At 33.9% G+C, this 22,287-nt stretch overlaps 1 protein-coding gene across 1 annotated transcript; it reads left to right on the forward strand.

Moving 5' to 3' along the window:
• The first annotated feature begins 6,625 nt into the window (after window positions 1-6,625).
• LOC139845204 (non-specific lipid-transfer protein 2) lies at window positions 6,626-6,913 on the forward strand. Its single transcript, XM_071835446.1, has one exon. The coding sequence runs from the start codon at window positions 6,626-6,628 to the stop codon at window positions 6,911-6,913; it is 288 nt and encodes a 95-aa protein (XP_071691547.1).
• The last annotated feature ends 15,374 nt before the right edge of the window (window positions 6,914-22,287 follow it).

Genomic DNA, 22,287 nt, shown 5'->3' on the forward strand with positions numbered 1-22,287 from the left:
CCAAGAGAGATACATCACGGGCAAGAAACGTTGTTTTGTTGGAATTGTTAGCAAGTAGGTCACTTTAGGTCGTAGTTCCCGGTTTTGAAGGCTGATGAGAACACAACGACAGTGGTTGCAGATGTTTTGATATGTTATGAGGAGTTTCTTGACGAATTTTGGATTTTAGATTCGGGTCAGTAGGGATGGAAAAATGACCTGTACTCGATGGGAAAACTCGAAACCCGTTATAATTAGGTATGGTTTAACCCGAGTCCTTCGGGTCATGGGCCGGGTATGGGGATGGTTACAAAAAGATTTTCGGGTTCGGGTTCGGGTATGTTTTGGATACAAACCCGTTTACCCAACCCGCATACCCGTACACCCAACTCGAGGAATTTTAATATTAATTTTTATGTAGAATTTTAATATTAGTATTATATTGTTAATGTATGAAAGATTTCTCTTATTTGTTTTGAAAACGAGTATAATTTTATTCAATATAATCATATACAACAAGTTTTCGAGATGTGATATTTATATACTTTGTGTATTTGAGTATTTTAGAAACTTTTCAATCAACTTTTTGTATGTGAAATTTTATAATCTTTTAAACATGAAGTAGTTAAGTTAATTTTCGATATTTTGATTTGGTAACTTATTAAAAAAATAGATACAAAATGACTAATCGGATATACCCATTTACCCGTGGAGAAATCCGAAACCCGATAGTATGTAAGTAAATGGGGACCCGACGGCTCGGGCCTGGTTTGGGGCAGGGTTTTTTAATCGGGTTCGGGTCCGGGATTAACTAAACCCTACCCAAACCTGACCCGATGCCATCCCTATATCGGGTGCCTCGTATCATGTGTCCCCTTACATGAACGAGATGTTTAATTTCAGGTGGTATACCGGCAGAGTTCGAATTGCATAAGAGAAATTACTTGATATTGCATGTATTGATGATCTTGCTATAAAGCACTTAGATTATGTTTGGATCTAGAGGAACGTGAGGTTCATTCCCAAGTTCTCGAAAAGATTAATCTCGATTGGGCGGTTGGATGATGAAAGGTGTCATGTTCTATTTGGAGATCAAAAGTGGATAGTGTCACGTTTGCTTGTGGAGTTAAGAGGGGAACCATGCATATGGTTGAGTTCATATTGAGGAACGACTAGGTGGAAGGTTAGGTGCTCAAAATCTTAGCATGCTTGAACTTCCTGATTTTGTAGAGGGATCTTGGTCGAGTGGGACTTCGAGAAGAATTCAAACTAGTGGGGAATTGGGTTTTCGTGGGAGCATTGAAGTGTGATGACCCGGAAATTTTTGGCCAAATTTAAACTTAATCTTTAACGTTTCTGACACGATAAGCAAAGTCTATGAAGTTGAATCTCAAAATTTTTGAACTACTTTTATATATTCAAATACCCTTCGGTTGTTTTCGACGTTTCGCGAACAATTATATGTAAATAGATACATATATACTATAACTTGAAAAGGTAACAATGTATTAATTGTTTGATACCGTACATTAAACTTATTGGTTTAAATATCTATTTGAATATATATGATAAGTTGAAATATTTATTATTAAAATTTATTTATAAATAACTTCCAATGTGTATTTAAAAACTGATTTATGTATATTAAAAAGATATATACATATATATATAATTTCAAGTTATTTAGTAAACGATAGTAACATTCGTTTATTGATTCGATTGATATTTAGATAAGTTAACTAAAGCGTTTAAGATGAACCACTAAAACACTAATTTGCTACAGTATTTTCAAATTGCTACAGTACCCAAAATTGCTACAGTGTTTTCGAAAATCACTATTTTAAAATGTATTTTAATAAATATCGAGACGATGATTTATAGAAGTAAATGACCAAAACACTCAAATGTATAAGTTATATTTCGAGTGATATAATCTAGGGATAATTTAATGCTATATTTTGACTAAGGTACGTGTCCCAAAATGTAATGTACAAGTTTTCTCAGCGTACGAAAGGACATTCGAAAAACCGGAACCGAGACATAAGTCGAGTGATGACGTACGACTTATCGGAGCAAAAGTTACAAGTCCACTAAGCACGAGAATAAAATATAATATATAATTAATTAATTTAAATTATATATATTATATATATTATTATTAAATTATGTCGACAAACAAAAAGTTAAAACATTGTGACTAGGTACAGCTGGCCATGCGATCGCATGGCCATATCAAATGAAACTCATGCGATCGCATGACAATGGATTCCAGATTACATCTATAAATTGATCGATTTTTGCACTTTGATTTCATTTTATTTCATATACTCCGTAAACATTTAATTATTTTTATTATTATTATTATTATTATTATTATTATTATTATTATTATTATTATTATTATTATTAATATTGTTATTAATCTTAATATTATTAGTAATATTATTATTAACTAGTATTATACATAAAATACTACGACGAGGTCATGAACGTGTCACTTTCAAAATGGTTTTCAAGCGGGATAGAGCTAAGGAAATTATGAGTTATTGCCAAGGAGATTATGGGTAATGTTCGGGGGTATATTTGTGAATCAAACCTAGTGTTTATCATCTCCGTTGCGTCTACGTACTTTCCTACAATATTGAATCTCAATATTGATACGTTGAGATCTACGATTATTTGATATTCCGAGTTTCGGTCACATTACGATGAACAACTTTATGTGCTGCTAAGGTGAGTTTCATATGATCCCTTTTACTCTCTACATTTTTGGGCTGAGAATACATGCAAATGCTTTATTAACTGATTTACAATATTTATATGTGTGAGTTTCATTTGCTCCCTTTTTAATTGCTTTTGCAATCTATATTTTTGGGCTGAGAATACATGCACTTTATTTTAAACATAATGGATACAAGTACATACTAAATTCTACACTGAGTTAAATCGAAAATCCCTTAGCTTTGGTAACTAGTAGCTGCCTGTACATAGGATATGGACTGGTGGGCGCGAATAATTGTATATGGATCCATAGGGCTTGACATCCCCGTCCGAGCTAGAGCGCTAGCCTTTTAACGGACGTATGTTATTTGAGTTTAGGACACGTTGGTTTGCGTGTATCAAAACTGAAAGGACCCGTTCATATACATTATAAACGATTCATAATAGTTGATTACATCGCGAGGTATTTGACCTCTATATGATACATTTTACAAACATTGCATTCGTTTTTAAAAGACAAACTTTCTTTACAACGAAAGTTGACGGCATGCATACCATTTCATAATACATCCAACTATAATTGGCTTAATAATAATCTTGATGAACTCAATGACTCGAATGCAACGTCTTTCAAAATATGCCATGAATGACTCCAAGTAATATCCTTAAAATGAGCTAATGCACAGCGGAAGATTTCTTTAATACCTGAGAATAAACATGCTTTAAAGTATCAACCAAAAGGTTGGTGAGTTCATAGGTTTATCATAACAATCATTTCAATATATTAACAGACCACAAGATTTCCGTTTATAAATATATGTACACTCGCAAGTGTATAAAAGTATTCTATAAGTTGTAGGCACCCGGTAACAAGCCTTAACATTCATGTTTTACCCTCTGAAGTACACCAGATCAGGTGTGTTTAAAATAACCTCGAAGTACTAAAGCATCCCATAGTCAGGATGAGGTTTGTCAGGCCCAATAGATCTATCTTTAGGATTCGCGCCTACCGTACATAGACAAGTAGTTTAATGTTATCAAGCTAAGGGTATATTTCTGGTTTAAACCCACATAGAATTAGTTTTAGTACTTGTGCCTATTTCGTAAAACATTTATAAAAACAGCGCATGTATTCTCAGTCCCAAAAATATATATAAAAGGGAGCAAATGAAACTCACAATACTGTATTTCGTAGTAAAAATACATATAACGTCATTTAACAAGTGCAAGGTTGGCCCCGGATTCACGAACGTATCAATATTGAGATTCAATATTGCAGGAAAGTACGTAGACGCAACGGAGATGATAAACACTAGATTGACCTCACGAGCATACCCATGAACCATACCCATCACCTCCATAGCTATAACCCATAATTTCCTTAGCTTCGACTCATTCAAAAAAACTATTTTGAAATCACTCGGACAGCACTCCGTCGTAATATTTTATGTATACTAATAATATCTTGAAATAATACAGAGCAAATATATATATATATATATATATATATATATATATATATATATATATATATATATATATATATATATATATAAATCGATTGAGAGTGTTTAGAGAAATATATTTTCAAGTTTCTATGAAATAATGAAACCTATTGAATTCTATTTATAATAGATTTTTGAATTATTAAAGTGAATTATTAAAGTGAATTATTAAAGTATAAATTATTAAAGTGAATTATTAAAGTATGAATTATTAAAGTGAATTATTAAAGTATGAATTATTAAAGTGAATTATTAAAGTTAAAGTAAAGTACAAGTAAAGTAAAGGTAAAGTTAAAGTATAGTAAAAGTATAAAAACTATGTATGTATAATACGCGTATAAATATATATAATATTAATTTAAATCGTATATATATTTAATGAAATAAAATATAAATATCGTTATATTTATTATACTGGTTAAGTAATGAGTCGTCAAAAGTGATTCTAGATGTTTATAAAAGTTATATACGTTTTAATAATAAAGTTCTTTTTAAACTGAAAACGTCTTTGTACGTTGGAAAATAGATTAATAGAATATTATGGAAACCAATTCTCCACTAACTTTTGTCTAACTTTCGTAAATGACACTTTTTGTTTTTATTTATAAATAGCTTTACAAATTATTCTGAATATCGTTAAGAGGAATAGATTTTCTCAAATCATAGTGGACCTCTCAACAGAGACTTGTAATCATAATTCAATGTTTCTGATAATTCAATCATTTAATATATATATTTTTTAATTTGGTCGAAAATCATATTGAAACAAATACGTTCGTGTAAAGTATCATACGTTTAATACTTTATTAATATTCTCAAGTTATAATATATATATATATACATATACATATCTATTTATATATAACGGTTCGTGAATCGTCAGAATTTGGTCGAGGTTATAATGAATGTATGAACACAGTTTAAAATTCTTGAGATTTAACTTAACAAACTTTGCTTATCTTGTCGGAATAATATAAAGATTAAAGTTTAAATTTGGTCGGAAATTTCCGGGTCGTCACAAAAACGAATGGGGTATTTATCATTATAACGTTAAAGTTTAGTTACGAGGGTGCTCTGTTATGTAGAATCTATTGATAAATGTTTCTGGATGAAACAACTGAAATCTTGTGATCCACTTTTATATAATCTATTGATAAACGTTTCTGGATGAAACAACTGAAATCTTGTGATCCACTTTTATATACAGATTATGCGAAACACTAAAACTATGAACTCACCAACCTTTGTGTTGACACTTGTTAGCATGTTTATTCTCGGGTTCCCTAGAAGTCTTCCGCTGTTTGCTTATATGTTAGACAAGCTATGTGCATGGAGTCATACATGGCATATTTTTCAAGGAAACGTTGCATTCACCAAATCATCACCATGTATCTTATTTTGACTGCATTGTCAACGGAAGTACTATTGTAAACTATTATTTACAGTGATTGTCTATATGTAGAAATTATCAGATGTCGAAAACCTTTGATTTAAATATTCATTTATGGTGTGCCTTTTCAAAAGAATGCAATGTTTACAAAACGTATCATATAGAGGTCAAATACCTCGCAATGAAATCAATGAATGACGTATTGTCCATATGGATTTGGAGCGATCGTCACATGAAGCTACTAAATAAGTTGGTCAATTTGGAAACACTAGAGATTTCAAGACTTCGGTTAGATCACCTGCAATGGCAACTATGTTGCAACTGATCGGAGAAGATGTATGTTGCAACTGACCGGAGAAAAGGAACAGGTTATTCTTGTAGGAGTCACTAGTATTACGGAATCTGTATAGTGGAAGTTGACTCGGGTTGAAGAATTGGGTTTGTCTGAATTCATGCGCACGTATGTGGTCAGTACTGTTCCAACGGTGAATGAGAAAGCGATAAAGTGGAAGATTGAGGATGTGGTGGTGTTCTCTCACGAGTACCTTAATAGTAGTGTCCACGTGTTTGATCTACCAAATTGTCTATTCTTTGTTGGAAAGATAGACCGAGTAGATGGTATCTTATATGGATGGATCGCTTGGGTGATGGGGTTTATAGAGTCGGGTCGGACTCCGACCCGGTATCTCACAGTCTAGTGAGATAAATGCCAGAAACAAAGAGAGTTGGATTGGTCCCAAGCGAGTAACAACGATTGGATTGTAGCTCAGTTTAAGGTGTCGAAAGTCTTCATTTTCATGGTGTGGAAGTGGGGCGTGTCCCGAATTTGTTTATCCGGCGGTATTTTTAAAAGGAGTTATGATTTATTATGGAATATTTTTAAAACAATATATGAAAAAGTAAGTAAAATTAAGGGGTACCTTTTCTACCCCCATTATACATTCGTCTATAAATTCATGCAAGAGCTGAGGTACCTAGCTACCCAAAGCAACCTTTTCTAAAAACAAAACACAAACCAGAGTAGTGAAATATGAAGTCCATAGCATACATCGTTTTATGCACCGTGGCGATCTTGGTGATGATCTTGTCCGGACCACAGGTGGCCACTGCGGTGACATGTCAAGTGACGCAGCTCGCGCCATGTGCAGCCGCCATCTCGTCATCATCAGCACCATCAAAGCAATGTTGCACAAAGATAAGAGAGCAGAAACCATGTCTATGCAACTACATGAAAAACCCAAACCTAAAAGCTTATGTTTCATCTCCTAATGCCAAAAAGGTGGCAACAACTTGTGGTGTTCCTATTCCTAAGTGCTAGAGTACTACTTCTCATGCATTATGTACTACTTGTTATTTGTGTTGCTTTGGTGATGGGTTAAATGTATGTCTTTTATGTATTAACTTGTTGTTCTCTTTCTGTTTGAAAAAAATATAAATAGTTTATGTACGGACAGTGACTTCAGAATGATGAACTCATTTGTATTGCTACTTAATATAACTTGACGCCTATGTTTTAAGCTTATATAGCAATACTTATAGTTATTGATATTATTGTGCTTCATTAATTGAATGTTAACCGTGTCGTCAAATATGAGCTGATTATGAAAAATTAAGATTAGATCATCTAATATAGTCTCAAACGGATGAGCTTAACTAAATATTCCATCACCGCGCGGGTTATGTTGGAAATTAATTAAAATTACTGGTGATGATTTGTACACTATCTCTTAGTCACCAGGTTTGTAATGTTTGGTGACATGGAGCTCGAATGCGATAATAGGGGGTGAATCGATGTCTTCTACATATAAACTATTCATGACATTTTTCATAAAATAATGACACGTACAATAGATATAATGATCGGATTTCTGCAATGCGATTTGGATTTCCTCTCGAAAGTGCATGTGTGCGTGGCAAATGATCGCGAAGGTGGTTAAGTTCCCTCCGGGTGATATCGACAACTTGCCTTTAAAAAAAAACAAAAAAACAAAAAACTGTAATGGACCATATAATTGTTGTGAAGACCAATGTACGTCACTATACAATTGTGAATTTAAGCAGTATGCAAAACAGAAACGACTAGCTACATCGAAAACTAAAGCCACTAAGAAAGACTCAAGTAAGAAACCATGGATTGTTGTACCAAGTATAATATTGGTGAGACGAACATAGCTTTGAGGAAGTCGTCCAATAAAAAGTGGTGTTGTTTGTTTTCCTCTCTGCAGACCTTATTATGCCTTATGTCTATGCGCCCGCAGACGTTTTTACTGCAGACAGAAGACATAAGATAAATTATGTCTTATTAAGTTATTATGTTTGCAGCCTCGCATACTTAGAAATGTGCTTCTAAGTGCTGGAGACAGAATTAAGTTATGTTGCAGACCTAAAAACAAACAGTCTTCATTATTAAGTGTAACATCCCGCGTTTTTCCGTTAAATTTATTTTAACACCGTCTTTTTCTTTTAAAATAATACCTTTCGTTATTTAAATTCGTACTTTTCGTTGACTAACGTCCTAATATTTCCGTTATTTAATTATAACATCTCTCGGTCACTCGAGCGTTTTTAAAATATTCGTTTGGTTAATTCACGCACCCGCACCCGAACTAGAGGGACTAAACTTGCAAAGAGGCCAAAGATTTGACTAGGTCAACTAGTCAAACCTTCAACCTCCTCCTCTCATTTCTCTCTTTCTCTTCTCTTTCATACTTCCATTTTCTCTCAAGAACTCAAACAAGAAATCATCATCTAAATCCGGATCAAGAGGCAAACATCAAAACAAATTACATTTTCGTGATCCTCTCTTCATCCTCTACATTTTGGTACCAATTTCATCTCATTTGGGTAACTTTCTAAAATCACTAGATTTTGTGTTCTTGATGTTTTTGATTTATAAGTTGTTAATTAGTGTCTATGGCTCAAGTCTAACATGAATATATGTTTTGTTTGCTCGATTTGTTGTTTTGGAGTAACTAGCATGAACTTGAAAATGGGTGTGCTTAATCTTCGATTTTGGATGAGTTAATGTTGTTATATTGTTAAAGTTCATGTTTTAATTGTGTTACTAGTGCCACTAGCTTCATATTGATATGTAGGTTGATTAAGGAAACTTCAAAAACATGATTTTTGATTTTGTGATCTTTGATTAGGGTTTGATCGTTCTTGAGATGAACTTTTTGATGCTTGAATGCCATGAAATGTAAATTGTAAGTGTGTAGTTGTAATGTATGTTTCATTACCTTCAAAACGGCATATCACATGTGTGAATTGGATTCCCGAGACTTAAAATGCATTTTGAGAGCTTGAAACTTTGAAAATGGACTTTAAATGTTCACTTGATGAGTTTTCGGCTATTATAAATGATGTTTTTGTTTGGTGAAACATGTTTAGTTGTGTTCCTTGTCAAAAGAGCTTTCCAACGGTATAAGATACGTCTTCCAGTTGTTTACGGTTTGAGTTTTGCGTTTGTTTGAAAATTGACCAAGTCTTGAACAAGTGAAACAGGCCTGGGACCAGGCCACGGCCATTGTCGCGGCGCGACAGGCCTGGCCGCGGCGCGGCATAAGCCGTGCCCAGCTTCTGTCTCCAATGTCCGTTTCACGTGAAATGTTTGCCATGTTTTAGACTTCCGATTCACATGAGACTTGTTCTAACATGCTTATATATGAATAAAAATCTCAGAAAAATAGTTCGGAACCCGACCCGAACGTGTTGACTTTCGTTGACTTTGACCGACCAAAGTTTGACTTTTAGTCAAACTTAACCAAACTTTTATACAATCGTTCTAACATGCTTTTGTACGTGATTCTTGCATGAAACTTGACAACGTGATTCACATGCTATACTATTCAAGTCGTATTGAGCCATAGGACTAATTGAACACATTTCACCCGACCTTGTGTCGTAACCGGTTAATTGATACAACTTATTTGTTTAGGTCAAGGCTAAGCAACATTCATGCACACGTTTACTTTGTGAAGTACATTTATACTCGTGCAATCAAAGGTGAGATCATAGTCCCACTTTTACTCTTTTTGAACTTATATTGGGATGAGAAAACATAAACGATTCTTTTGAACTAAGTGAACACAAGAACGGGAAAACAAACATTCTACATACGAGTTTAGAACAAAATCCTCAATTCGATTATCATTAGTTACACTTGCCGGGTGTAAGCGAGAACTTATGTTATATGGCCATATGGGTTGACAACCCTCATCCTTGACGGTTCGCTACCGTCTACGGATGAAATATATTTTCGAGAATCAGTGTTTGTTCTAGCACTAAGTGATGGGGTATACAATGGAAGGAATGTTAAGCTTTGATAATTGGGTGCTCGTGAAACAAACTTTTGGAATGTATTACTATTATTTCATTGATGCAAATCTTGTGGTTCACTTGTACTTACTTACTTAAACCTATGATTTCACCAACGTTTTCGTTGACAGATTTCTATGTTTTTCTCAGGTCTTGCACGATACATGATACATGCTTCCGCTCATTATTTGATACTTGCATTGGATGTCGAGTATATGTGCATTTCATGGAGCGTCTTTTGACTTTACTTTAAACCGTGTCGCCTAGATTTCATTCGTATTATAACGTTGTAACTTAACTATTGGTTGAACAATTCTTGTAAACTTTGGGAACAATCTTTATTTTGAAATGAAGGCGACATATTTTGGTCAAACGTTATCTTAAAGACTTATAATCAGGTAATGGGACCCACGTAGCCGACGCCGTCACTTGACGATTTGTCGGGGTCGCTACAGGTGGTATCAGAGCTAGTTTAACCTTAGCCGTAAAGGTAGTCACGCGCGCCGGCTGTCAGGCCGGGCACTCATACGGACTATGCTTTTTGGCGGGTTAATCGTAGAGGGGGTTCTCACAGTGTTACCTGTGACGAAGCATTGGCTCTTACCCCTTGCGATCCCTTGGAATTTGAGGGTTGGCAGTTTGGCAGAAATGCGGGCCGTAAAATCAGTGTCTGAGGTACACTCAGTGGTCACCAAGCGGTTAGCTGGAAAGGCACTGGGTGGGTTTCTACCCCATCTATCGCTACAGGTGGTATCAGAGGCTTGGTTGTAGGGATTTAGAGTTCATTTGTGTCCACCCCGAGTCATAGGGTACATAGGTGAATCTAGACTACAACCGGCATATAGACTGAAGTAGGAATTATTTGACTAATTGTGCATTTATACTCGAACTCTTCTATCATATCTAACTCGTATTCGATCTTGATCTTACGTTGATAAATTTTGTTGATGCGCCACCTTGACTTTATGAAGTAATGTTAAATGCACATGAGAATCAGGGTAATATAATTTCCGGGATTATATTACGGTGATTCACATGGACGTTCCGACATTATGACATAGAGAATTTAAGGCGAGTCAAGGAAAATTTTCTCTCTATCCTTATTCCATGCCACGGTTAGTATTGTTGAAAATACTAACCAACGATATTCTTGTCTCATGAAGGAACAATGGCTCACCAAGGTCAACACAACACTCCTCTCGAAACTCTAGAACAAGCTCTTCAACGAATGATAACCACCGCCGTGGGTACGGCCGTGGCCAATCACTTTTCTAACAACAACAATCATGGAGCCGGTAATTCAATCGAAGGTTGCTCCTACAAGAACTTCATGAAGTACAATCCTCCCACTTTCGATGGAACCGGGGGACCGGTTACTCTCACCCGATGGTTTGAACAAATGGAGACCGTCTTTGACACAAGCGGTTGTCGAGACCTAGACAAGGTCAAGTTTTCCACCCTCACTTTCACCGGTATTGCTCTCTCATGGTGGAACACGTATGTACAATTAGTGGGAAGCGATGAAGCCCACACACTCTCTTGGACCGAATTAAGAAAGAATGATCACCGAATACTTCCCGCGCGACGAGACTCGAAGGCTCGAACAGGGTCTAAGGAATTTAAAAACGGTCGGAAATGACCTCGAAGCTTATAATCAACGGTTTACCGAACTAGTCTCGATGTGTCCAAATCTCATGACTCCCGAATCCCTAAGAGTCGAACTTTACATGGATGGCCTCCCTAAGAGCATTCAACACAAGGTAATGACATCTCAACCCACTAACCTACAAGAGACTTTAACAATGGCCCGCCAAGCCTTAGAAACGGTGAATGAAATGGAAGCACCGGCACCAATGGTCGAGAACCACCCGAGTAACAACAAAAGAACATGGGAAGCCTCTCAATCAAGCAACCACAACAATAACAACAACCCCGCCAAGAAGCCTTTTACCTCCAACGACAAGAAAGGCTATGCCGGAAAACTACCTTTTTGCAACAAATGCCACAAGCATCATTTTGGTGAATGTGGCAAGCTAATTTGCCATCGGTGCCAAGGTAGTGGTCATATTGCCAAGTATTGTGGAAGTACCGCCCCCGTCACTCAAAAGGGGCCCGACACACCAAAGTCGAGTATTTGCTACAAATGTGGCCAATCGGGTCATTTTAGGAATGAATGCCCAAAGAATAAAGCAAAAAAAAAAAAAAAAAAAAAAAAAAAAAACCAACGCACGCCGTTGAACTTACAACATCGACACCTAGGATGCCCGAGACGATGATGGACTAGTCACGGGTACGTTTCTTCACAACAAACCGTATATTTCATACTTATTCGATTCGAGTACCGTTAGACGTTTTATAACCAAGGATTTGACTCGTGCTCTTTATATTCCACCTCTTTCCCCCAGATACTACTTAGACGATTTAAGTGACCGACGGAAAATATTGTGTGCCTATAAATTTTATCAGAGGATATACGTTAAGAATTATGACTTGACACCTATAGAACTAAGGAGCTCAAAACCTATTCATTAAGGAGAAATTGTTGCCCTACATTTATGTATAGATTATTGTGAACAAAGAAATTTTCGGTTGGAAACCGATACCCTCTCCCTCGCATCCATGACCTCATGATTATTTGCACGAATCCCGTAGTTTCCAAATCGACCTCCGTTCCGGTTATCATCAATTGGGGGTTAAGGGAGACGATGTCTCCTGAGTCTTTTCCGAACTCGCAACGTTAGTTGTAAATCTCTCTTAGTACCATTCGATTTATCCAAGGCTCGTCCGTATCCATAAACCTCCTAAACCACGTATGCAAACTTATCTAGACAAATCTGTTATCGTATTTATGGATGACATCTTAACTTATTTAAGTAAAGAAGGAAAACGAACAACATCACCATCTTACGCTCGAACTTTTGAGAAAAGAGCAACTCTATACCAAATTCTCCGAGTGAGAATTTCTGTTGAACGAAGTCCAATTTTCTAGACCATGATGTTAATGGTCAAGGCATTACAATCAATCTCGAAATCAAGCCACATGTAATCAGGAAACTCTACCAACTCGGACTTGTATTCGTAAAAAAAAAAAAAAAAAAAAAAAAAAAAAAATCTTAGATCTCGTCTGTTATTACCAAAGATTCATTTCTGACTTTTCTCGTGTTACCCGACTTTTAAACTCGTTAACTCACTAAGGGAAAACTTTAAACCTCTCCGTGTTCGAACCTTGAGCGTGATTCTTCACATCAACATTTCTAGCTAAATTCGTACAACACCAGATGGGACTCAAATATGGAAATATTTCTAGTTGGACGCCGAAAGGCATACTCCCTCGACTCGAAATCAACGGAACGGAAATTCGTTATTTTGCACGAAGAATTCAAATACTAAATTGCGGACCCGATCAATTTTCTCGTCATCCCGTACCACACTACCTACCTCTGTTATTTCACCGTCACCGTCTGATATTACTGAAATTTAAGATAACACACAATCCAACGATACTTCACTTTTCTTTGACTTAACGCCCTTGTGTTTCTGATAATCGGTCAACTATTATTCAACCCCGAACTATACAACTACGTGTACTACCTCGTTTCTCTTTCAGACTTCAACTTTTGACAACTAGAGGCACGTTATGGCAACCTCGAGATGTAAACTCATCCTATTCTAAGTCCTCATTTCACTACTATCTTTACCGTTCGCATTTCCGTTTAAAGAAACTCCTTGTAACATTTCTCCATGGATAGAGAAACTCCTCATATTACATAAGTATTCACCACGAGGGTGAATAGTCCTAACGAACATTTTTCGAACCCTAACTAACTTGTTCAAACGTATCTTAAGAGATTCTATTCCAACACGGTGTATCTTTGTCAATTATCCCGTATCGAAATACTCGCTTCACTTCTAGAAATCTTGGAGACCCGCTTAGACATGAGTACCGCGTACCACCCACAAACCGACGAACCGATAAAATGAACGATTTATGTCTTGGAAAGACATGTCACAAACTCGTATTGTCACCTTTAGTAGATCACTCTTACAACAGTAGTTACCACTCGTGTGTTCACACGCACTTTCCGAAACCCCATATGACCGCTAATGTCATACCCCTGTTCATTTAACCAAAGCATCAACCACCGAAATCTGAACTCCATCAAGAAACAACAATTGAGATCGTTCAAGTCCGAGAAGGGCTCGAGGCAACCCATTGTCGCCAGAAGAGTTATACCAAACTTAGATGAAAACCTCACAAAATCCCTGTGTGTAACAGTGTAATATTGAGAAACCGCACCTTGGAAGGGTGTAATTCATTTTGGGAAATCGAGAAAAGGATATATCCGCAATATTGAACTTTATGAAACCTTGGGGCGTATTGGAACCGCTCCTACCTTTTAGAACTTCTGACTCAATTAAGTTTCCGTTTACCCTACGTTCCACGTAACAAACTTAGAGACGTGTCCTGCGGAACAGGAACGTGCTACTCTCCTAGGAAAATTTACTATTGATGACAAACTCCTCTTTATAGAAAAACCGGTTGGATTTGTGGATCGTGAAACCAAACCTTAATACTACGTAACACCCCGACTATCCAGATTCGTGGAAATGCCCAAGGACGTATCTTCACTTATTCGTAGTTTGGGCAACACAAGGTCTCGAGTAAGAGACATCGACCATTACTTCCAACTAAATTTCGGGACGAAATTTCTTTTAAGGTGTAGGTAATGTAACATCCCGCGTTTTTCCGTTAAATTTATTTTAACACCGTCTTTTTCTTTTAAAATAATACCTTTCGTTATTTAAATTCGTACTTTTCGTTGACTAACGTCCTAATATTTCCGTTATTTAATTATAACATCTCTCGGTCACTCGAGCGTTTTTAAAATATTCGTTTGGTTAATTCACGCACCCGCACCCGAACTAGAGGGACTAAACTTGCAAAGAGGCCAAAGATTTGACTAGGTCAACTAGTCAAACCTTCAACCTCCTCCTCTCATTTCTCTCTTTCTCTTCTCTTTCATACTTCCATTTTCTCTCAAGAACTCAAACAAGAAATCATCATCTAAATCCGGATCAAGAGGCAAACATCAAAACAAATTACATTTTCGTGATCCTCTCTTCATCCTCTACATTTTGGTACCAATTTCATCTCATTTGGGTAACTTTCTAAAATCACTAGATTTTGTGTTCTTGATGTTTTTGATTTATAAGTTGTTAATTAGTGTCTATGGCTCAAGTCTAACATGAATATATGTTTTGTTTGCTCGATTTGTTGTTTTGGAGTAACTAGCATGAACTTGAAAATGGGTGTGCTTAATCTTCGATTTTGGATGAGTTAATGTTGTTATATTGTTAAAGTTCATGTTTTAATTGTGTTACTAGTGCCACTAGCTTCATATTGATATGTAGGTTGATTAAGGAAACTTCAAAAACATGATTTTTGATTTTGTGATCTTTGATTAGGGTTTGATCGTTCTTGAGACGAACTTTTTGATGCTTGAATGCCATGAAATGTAAATTGTAAGTGTGTAGTTGTAATGTATGTTTCATTACCTTCAAAACGGCATATCACATGTGTGAATTGGATTCCCGAGACTTAAAATGCATTTTGAGAGCTTGAAACTTTGAAAATGGACTTTAAATGTTCACTTGATGAGTTTTCGGCTATTATAAATGATGTTTTTGTTTGGTGAAACATGTTTAGTTGTGTTCCTTGTCAAAAGAGCTTTCCAACGGTATAAGATACGTCTTCCAGTTGTTTACGGTTTGAGTTTTGCGTTTGTTTGAAAATTGACCAAGTCTTGAACAAGTGAAACAGGCCTGGGACCAGGCCACGGCCATTGTCGCGGCGCGACAGGCCTGGCCGCGGCGCGGCATAAGCCGTGCCCAGCTTCTGTCTCCAATGTCCGTTTCACGTGAAATGTTTGCCATGTTTTAGACTTCCGATTCACATGAGACTTGTTCTAACATGCTTATATATGAATAAAAATCTCAGAAAAATAGTTCGGAACCCGACCCGAACGTGTTGACTTTCGTTGACTTTGACCGACCAAAGTTTGACTTTTAGTCAAACTTAACCAAACTTTTATACAATCGTTCTAACATGCTTTTGTACGTGATTCTTGCATGAAACTTGACAACGTGATTCACATGCTATACTATTCAAGTCGTATTGAGCCATAGGACTAATTGAACACATTTCACCCGACCTTGTGTCGTAACCGGTTAATTGATACAACTTATTTGTTTAGGTCAAGGCTAAGCAACATTCATGCACACGTTTACTTTGTGAAGTACATTTATACTCGTGCAATCAAAGGTGAGATCATAGTCCCACTTTTACTCTTTTTGAACTTATATTGGGATGAGAAAACATAAACGATTCTTTTGAACTAAGTGAACACAAGAACGGGAAAACAAACATTCTACATACGAGTTTAGAACAAAATCCTCAATTCGATTATCATTAGTTACACTTGCCGGGTGTAAGCAAGAACTTATGTTATATGGCCATATGGGTTGACAACCCTCATCCTTGACGGTTCGCTACCGTCTACGGATGAAATATATTTTCGAGAATCAGTGTTTGTTCTAGCACTAAGTGATGGGGTATACAATGGAAGGAATGTTAAGCTTTGATAATTGGGTGCTCGTGAAACAAACTTTTGGAATGTATTACTATTATTTCATTGATGCAAATCTTGTGGTTCACTTGTACTTACTTACTTAAACCTATGATTTCACCAACGTTTTCGTTGACAGATTTCTATGTTTTTCTCAGGTCTTGCACGATACATGATACATGCTTCCGCTCATTATTTGATACTTGCATTGGATGTCGAGTATATGTGCATTTCATGGAGCGTCTTTTGACTTTACTTTAAACCGTGTCGCCTAGATTTCATTCGTATTATAACGTTGTAACTTAACTATTGGTTGAACAATTCTTGTAAACTTTGGGAACAATCTTTATTTTGAAATGAAGGCGACATATTTTGGTCAAACGTTATCTTAAAGACTTATAATCAGGTAATGGGACCCACGTAGCCGACGCCGTCACTTGACGATTTTTCGGGGTCGCTACATTAAGCATACAGACCTTCAGACCACATCTTCTTTACATACATGGTCCGCAGATCTTCAGACAAAAACATCTTAAAAACAAACAACACATTTAACTTGATGCATTTGACTACCGTTGACGAACAAGTAAATTCTCTTTCGAGCAATGCTTTGTTTCTTGTGATCAACCAAATGGACCATATCATTGCTGGCCCGATTAGTTTTCATAACTTAGAAAGGTTTGATCCCCAAGGTTTTAACATAATTGAATGTTACCAAGAAAAGTTGCACGAGCTTTTTAATAGTGTTCAACCCGTGTCACCAATAATGTTTTCATTTACCATTCTTTTTCTAAAATTAATCTCTTAAATCGTTCAATAACATAAATACATATTACTAAATAATCATAAATGTTGCTTCCAAAATGAGAATCCGTGAGTAGTGATTAAAAGTAGTAATAAGCATAATGCTTGCATTGGGTCCCATGGGTTGAAATTGATACATATTTTATGCTAACATCATGTCATTTCATTAAATTTAAATATGATAATGATGATATTGTAAGCATGCTCAACTTTAATCTAAAGAGGCCACCGCCCAATCATTGTTCGGATCTCTTTTTTCAAAAAGAGGAATCCCCGTTAAAGTATGATCAATAAGTTTTAAATGTTGCAGGGAATTTATCACCTGTTAATTACGATCGACTAATGCCACGGGCTATATACATGAAGATACATTGATGAAAACATGAAAAGAAAACTAAAAACGTTAAGCATCTTAACCTATCCCCGTTCTAGAATTTTTGTTTGCTACATAGAAACTCGGGTTCAAACACCATTGATGCCATTCTAACCCAAGCTTTTTCTTGCGTTTTGAATACCAACCGAAGCTTAACGTTTGTACCTCGGACATAATTTTTTCAATGCACCACGATTTGTTTTTGAATACAATTTGATTCCAAGCCTTCCATATCGAATAACAAGCCGTCCATTTACCCGCTTCCCATATTGAACGACCATCTTTTGCAAAAGCGGAGTGTATCGAGTCTTCAACGAGTGGGTTTAAGTTGATTAAGGTGCTATCCGGTGAAGCGACCCGTCCAAATCCATCTGGACGAATACATTACATTTGGTTACATCGCGAGGTACTTGACCTCTATATGATACATTTTACAAACTTTGCATTCGTTTTTAAAAAATAAATTTTCATTACATCGAAAGTTGACGGTATGCATACCATTTCATAATATATCCAACTATAATTGACTTAATAATAATCTTGATGAACTCAGCGACTCGAATGCAACGTCTTTTGAAATATGTCATGAATGACTCCAAGTAATATCTCTAAAATGAGCAAATGCACAGCGGAAGATTTCTTTCATACCTGAGAATAAACATGCTTTAAAGTGTCAACCAAAAGGTTGGTGAGTTCATTAGTTTATCGTAATCAATCATTTCCAATAATTTAATAGACCACAAGATTTTCAATTTTTCATAAACATAATCCTCAAGCAGAATCCTCTCGTCTGCATTAAGGTAAATTTATAAACATAATCCTCAAGCAGAATCCTCTCGTCTGCATTAAGGTAAAATCATTCATATGGTGAACACCTGGTAACCGACATTAACAAGATGCATATAGAATATCCCCAAAACAGAATCCTCTCGTCTGTATAACAGAATCCTCTCGTCTGTATAAAAATCGAAGTACTAAAGCATCCGTACCTCATATGGGGTTTGTTAGGCCCATAGATCTATCTTTAGGATTCGTGTCAATTAGGGGTACTGTTCCCTAATTCTTAGGTTACGAAGCTAAAGGGGTGATATTCGATTTCGATAATCCAACCATAGAATATAGTTTTGAGTACTTGTGTCTATTTCGTCAAACATTTATAAAAGCAGCGCATGTATTCTCAGTCCCAAAAATATATATTGCAAAAGCATTTAAAAAGGGAGCAAATGAAACTCACAATACTGTATTTTGTAGTAAAAATACATATGACGACATTGAACAAGTGAACAATGCAGGGTTGGCCTTGGATTCACGAACCTATATTATTTGTATATACATTAACACACATAATTGAAATCGAATATATATATATATATATATATATATATATATATATATATATATATATATATATATATATTAGTTATATATATATATATATATATATATATATATATATATATATATATATATATATATATATATATTTATTAGTTATATCATTTTTATATATATATACTTCATATATTCATTTATATAAACTTTTGTTTTGTTATAAGTATTAAATATATTTATATATATATGTATTATATGTTTATTAAGATGATTTGTATAATAATGCTAAAATGATATTAATAATGGTAAAAATGATTAGAATTCTTAACATTACTAATAAAAATAATATCATTAAAAAAATAATTTTAATATCAATGATGATTTTAATACTTTTAAGGATGATAATAGTAATAATAATAGTAATAATAATAATCCTACTCCTTTTATTTTTATTAATAATAATAATACATATATTAGTAATACTAATAATAATATTAATTATAATACTTATGATGATAATAATAGTAATAGTCATGATACTGATAACTATGATAATAATAATAATTATATTACCGATTATAATACTAGTAATAATAATAATACTAATACTTGTAACAATAACAATAATCAATAATAATAATGATAATCATAATAATAACCTTCATATCATCATACTTAATAATAATACTATCCATGAAGATAATACTTACTAATACTTAATTATAATAAGAATAATAATTGTTATAATTGTAACTATAATATTAGTAATAATAATATTAATAATAGTTATAATACTAATATTAATAATAATAATTAAAATCATAATAATAATAAGGATAATAATTATAATTCCAATAATAATAACAATAATAATAATAGTAAAATTTTGATATGAAAAGTACCTCAAAAGATGCTTAAAAAAAAATATTGTCTTGAACCGGACTCGAACCCGTGACCTCCCGCTCACACCCAAACACACTTAACCACTCTTCCATTTCGTTTTTCCTGATCTAATACCCTTTCAATTGTTTTAAAATCGTATTCTCTTCTGTTACTTTCTTCTTCCTCACACCAAAACTCAACTGTCAGAATTTATGATTGATCGTAACAGCAACTAAGAACACAACTTGTAAATGAGATTGAAAAAGAAAACGTATATCTGTGATACCTTGATCAATTAAATAAACAAAATAGTTTAACAGCAGCAAAACCGTCGATGAACACTCAATCTTCAATTTCGAATTTAAGAATGTTTTAGATCCAAGTTTCTACATAAAAGAGGTTGCAAATCCATCTTAAAAACTTTCTAAATCTTCAATTAAACCAGAAACATTACATCGAACATGAATTTCACGAAGAACAATTACTTTGACTTTTTAATTTCTAACTTTGACTTCCAAATTCATAATCAAACGGACGAATTGAATGTTGAAAACCTGCAGATAGTTCGATTACATTATTTCTAACACTCTTGAATTTCTAGATTTTGATAATTGATTTGGGATTGTGCTATTGACTAAAAATAGCTTGTGAAAAGAAAAACCGATCGGTTCTTAATTAATTTGGGTTTGATTTCGATTAGCAGCAGTGATTGATAATACTGAAGGTAATCGAATGATTGATGCAGCAATCATGTTATGATCGATTTGTTAGGTTGTGATGGTGAGGATCGACTATAGAGTCACGAGCAGAGGAAACAAAAGAGTAAAAAAAAATAAGGAAATCAGATTCTGCTTGCGCATATATTACTTTCTATATATTGTATTTAATATAATAATATTATTAATTAATAATTAATAACAGTAATAATAATAATAATATAACAAATTAATATTAATATATAAATACTCATATAAAATGAAATATTATAAATTTTGTTACATGTAATATTTATAAATTATATACATATATATATATATATATATATATATATATATATATATATATATATATATATATATATATATATATATATATATATATATATATATAATATTATAAATAATAATAAATCATATTATTTTTATAATAATAATAATATGATAATATTGATAATAATAATATTTAATAATAATACAATAATAATTAACATCTTAACAAGTTACATGTATCAAATCTCATATTAAAAACAATAATATTTATAATACTGATGTTAATTTTAGTATTAATGTTAATAATACTAATGAAAGTAATAATAACAACTTATATTATAACTTGTAATTAAATTTAATATACATTAATATTACATATTATTAATTATGTATTATTTATTGATTATATAATATAACATATAATGAATATTTATTACTTATACCTTATATATATTATAATATACATACAATTAATAATTATGCATATCAATCATATATATATATATATATATATATATATATATATATATATATATATATATATATATATATTTATATATTTCTACGACTACATAATTTAATCATGTTTAAATACCCAGTTTAAGTTTTCTTTCTAATCACATAATAGTTTATTATATTTAATTCATAATATATAATTATTTACATGTATAATTATATATATATATATATATATATATATATATATATATATATATATATATATACATTTTTTATTTACAATTAATGGTTCATGAATCGTCGAGAACGGTCGATGGTTAATTAAATAGTTCAAAATTTTTGAGACTCAACATAACAAACTTTTCTTATCGTGTCGAAATCATATTAAGATTAAGTTTGAATTTGGTCGGAAATTTCCGGGTCGTCACAGTACCTACCCGTTAAAGAAATTTCGTCCCGAAATTTGATTAGGATGGTCATGGTAGACAATAAATATGTGTTCATAACGCATACGAGCTGAAAATTAGAGTCTTATCATCATTGAGTAATATAGATAAAACAATTTGATTTTGTAAAGAGTACGAGTGAAGCTATCACAAACGAGCGAAATGAGTAAATAAAGTTTTGTCTTAACCGGTGACGTAGTCACGATTGATTTCCAGAATTCAAGGGATTTAAAAGTAAATCTTCGAAATCTAAAAGATTTGATTCTTCGGTAATTAGGGAAATTATTGTGACGATCGTTCCAAATCCATATGGACGAATACGTCATTCATCGATTTCATTGCGAGGTATTTGACCTCTATATGATACGTTTTGTAAACATTGCCTTTTTTTGAAAAGGCACACCATAAATGAATATTTAAATCAAAGGTTTTCGACATCTGATGATTTCTACATATAGACAATC

This window comes from Rutidosis leptorrhynchoides, chromosome 4, assembly GCF_046630445.1.
Source record: "Rutidosis leptorrhynchoides isolate AG116_Rl617_1_P2 chromosome 4, CSIRO_AGI_Rlap_v1, whole genome shotgun sequence".
In the NCBI taxonomy this organism is placed as follows: Eukaryota; Viridiplantae; Streptophyta; class Magnoliopsida; order Asterales; family Asteraceae; genus Rutidosis; species Rutidosis leptorrhynchoides.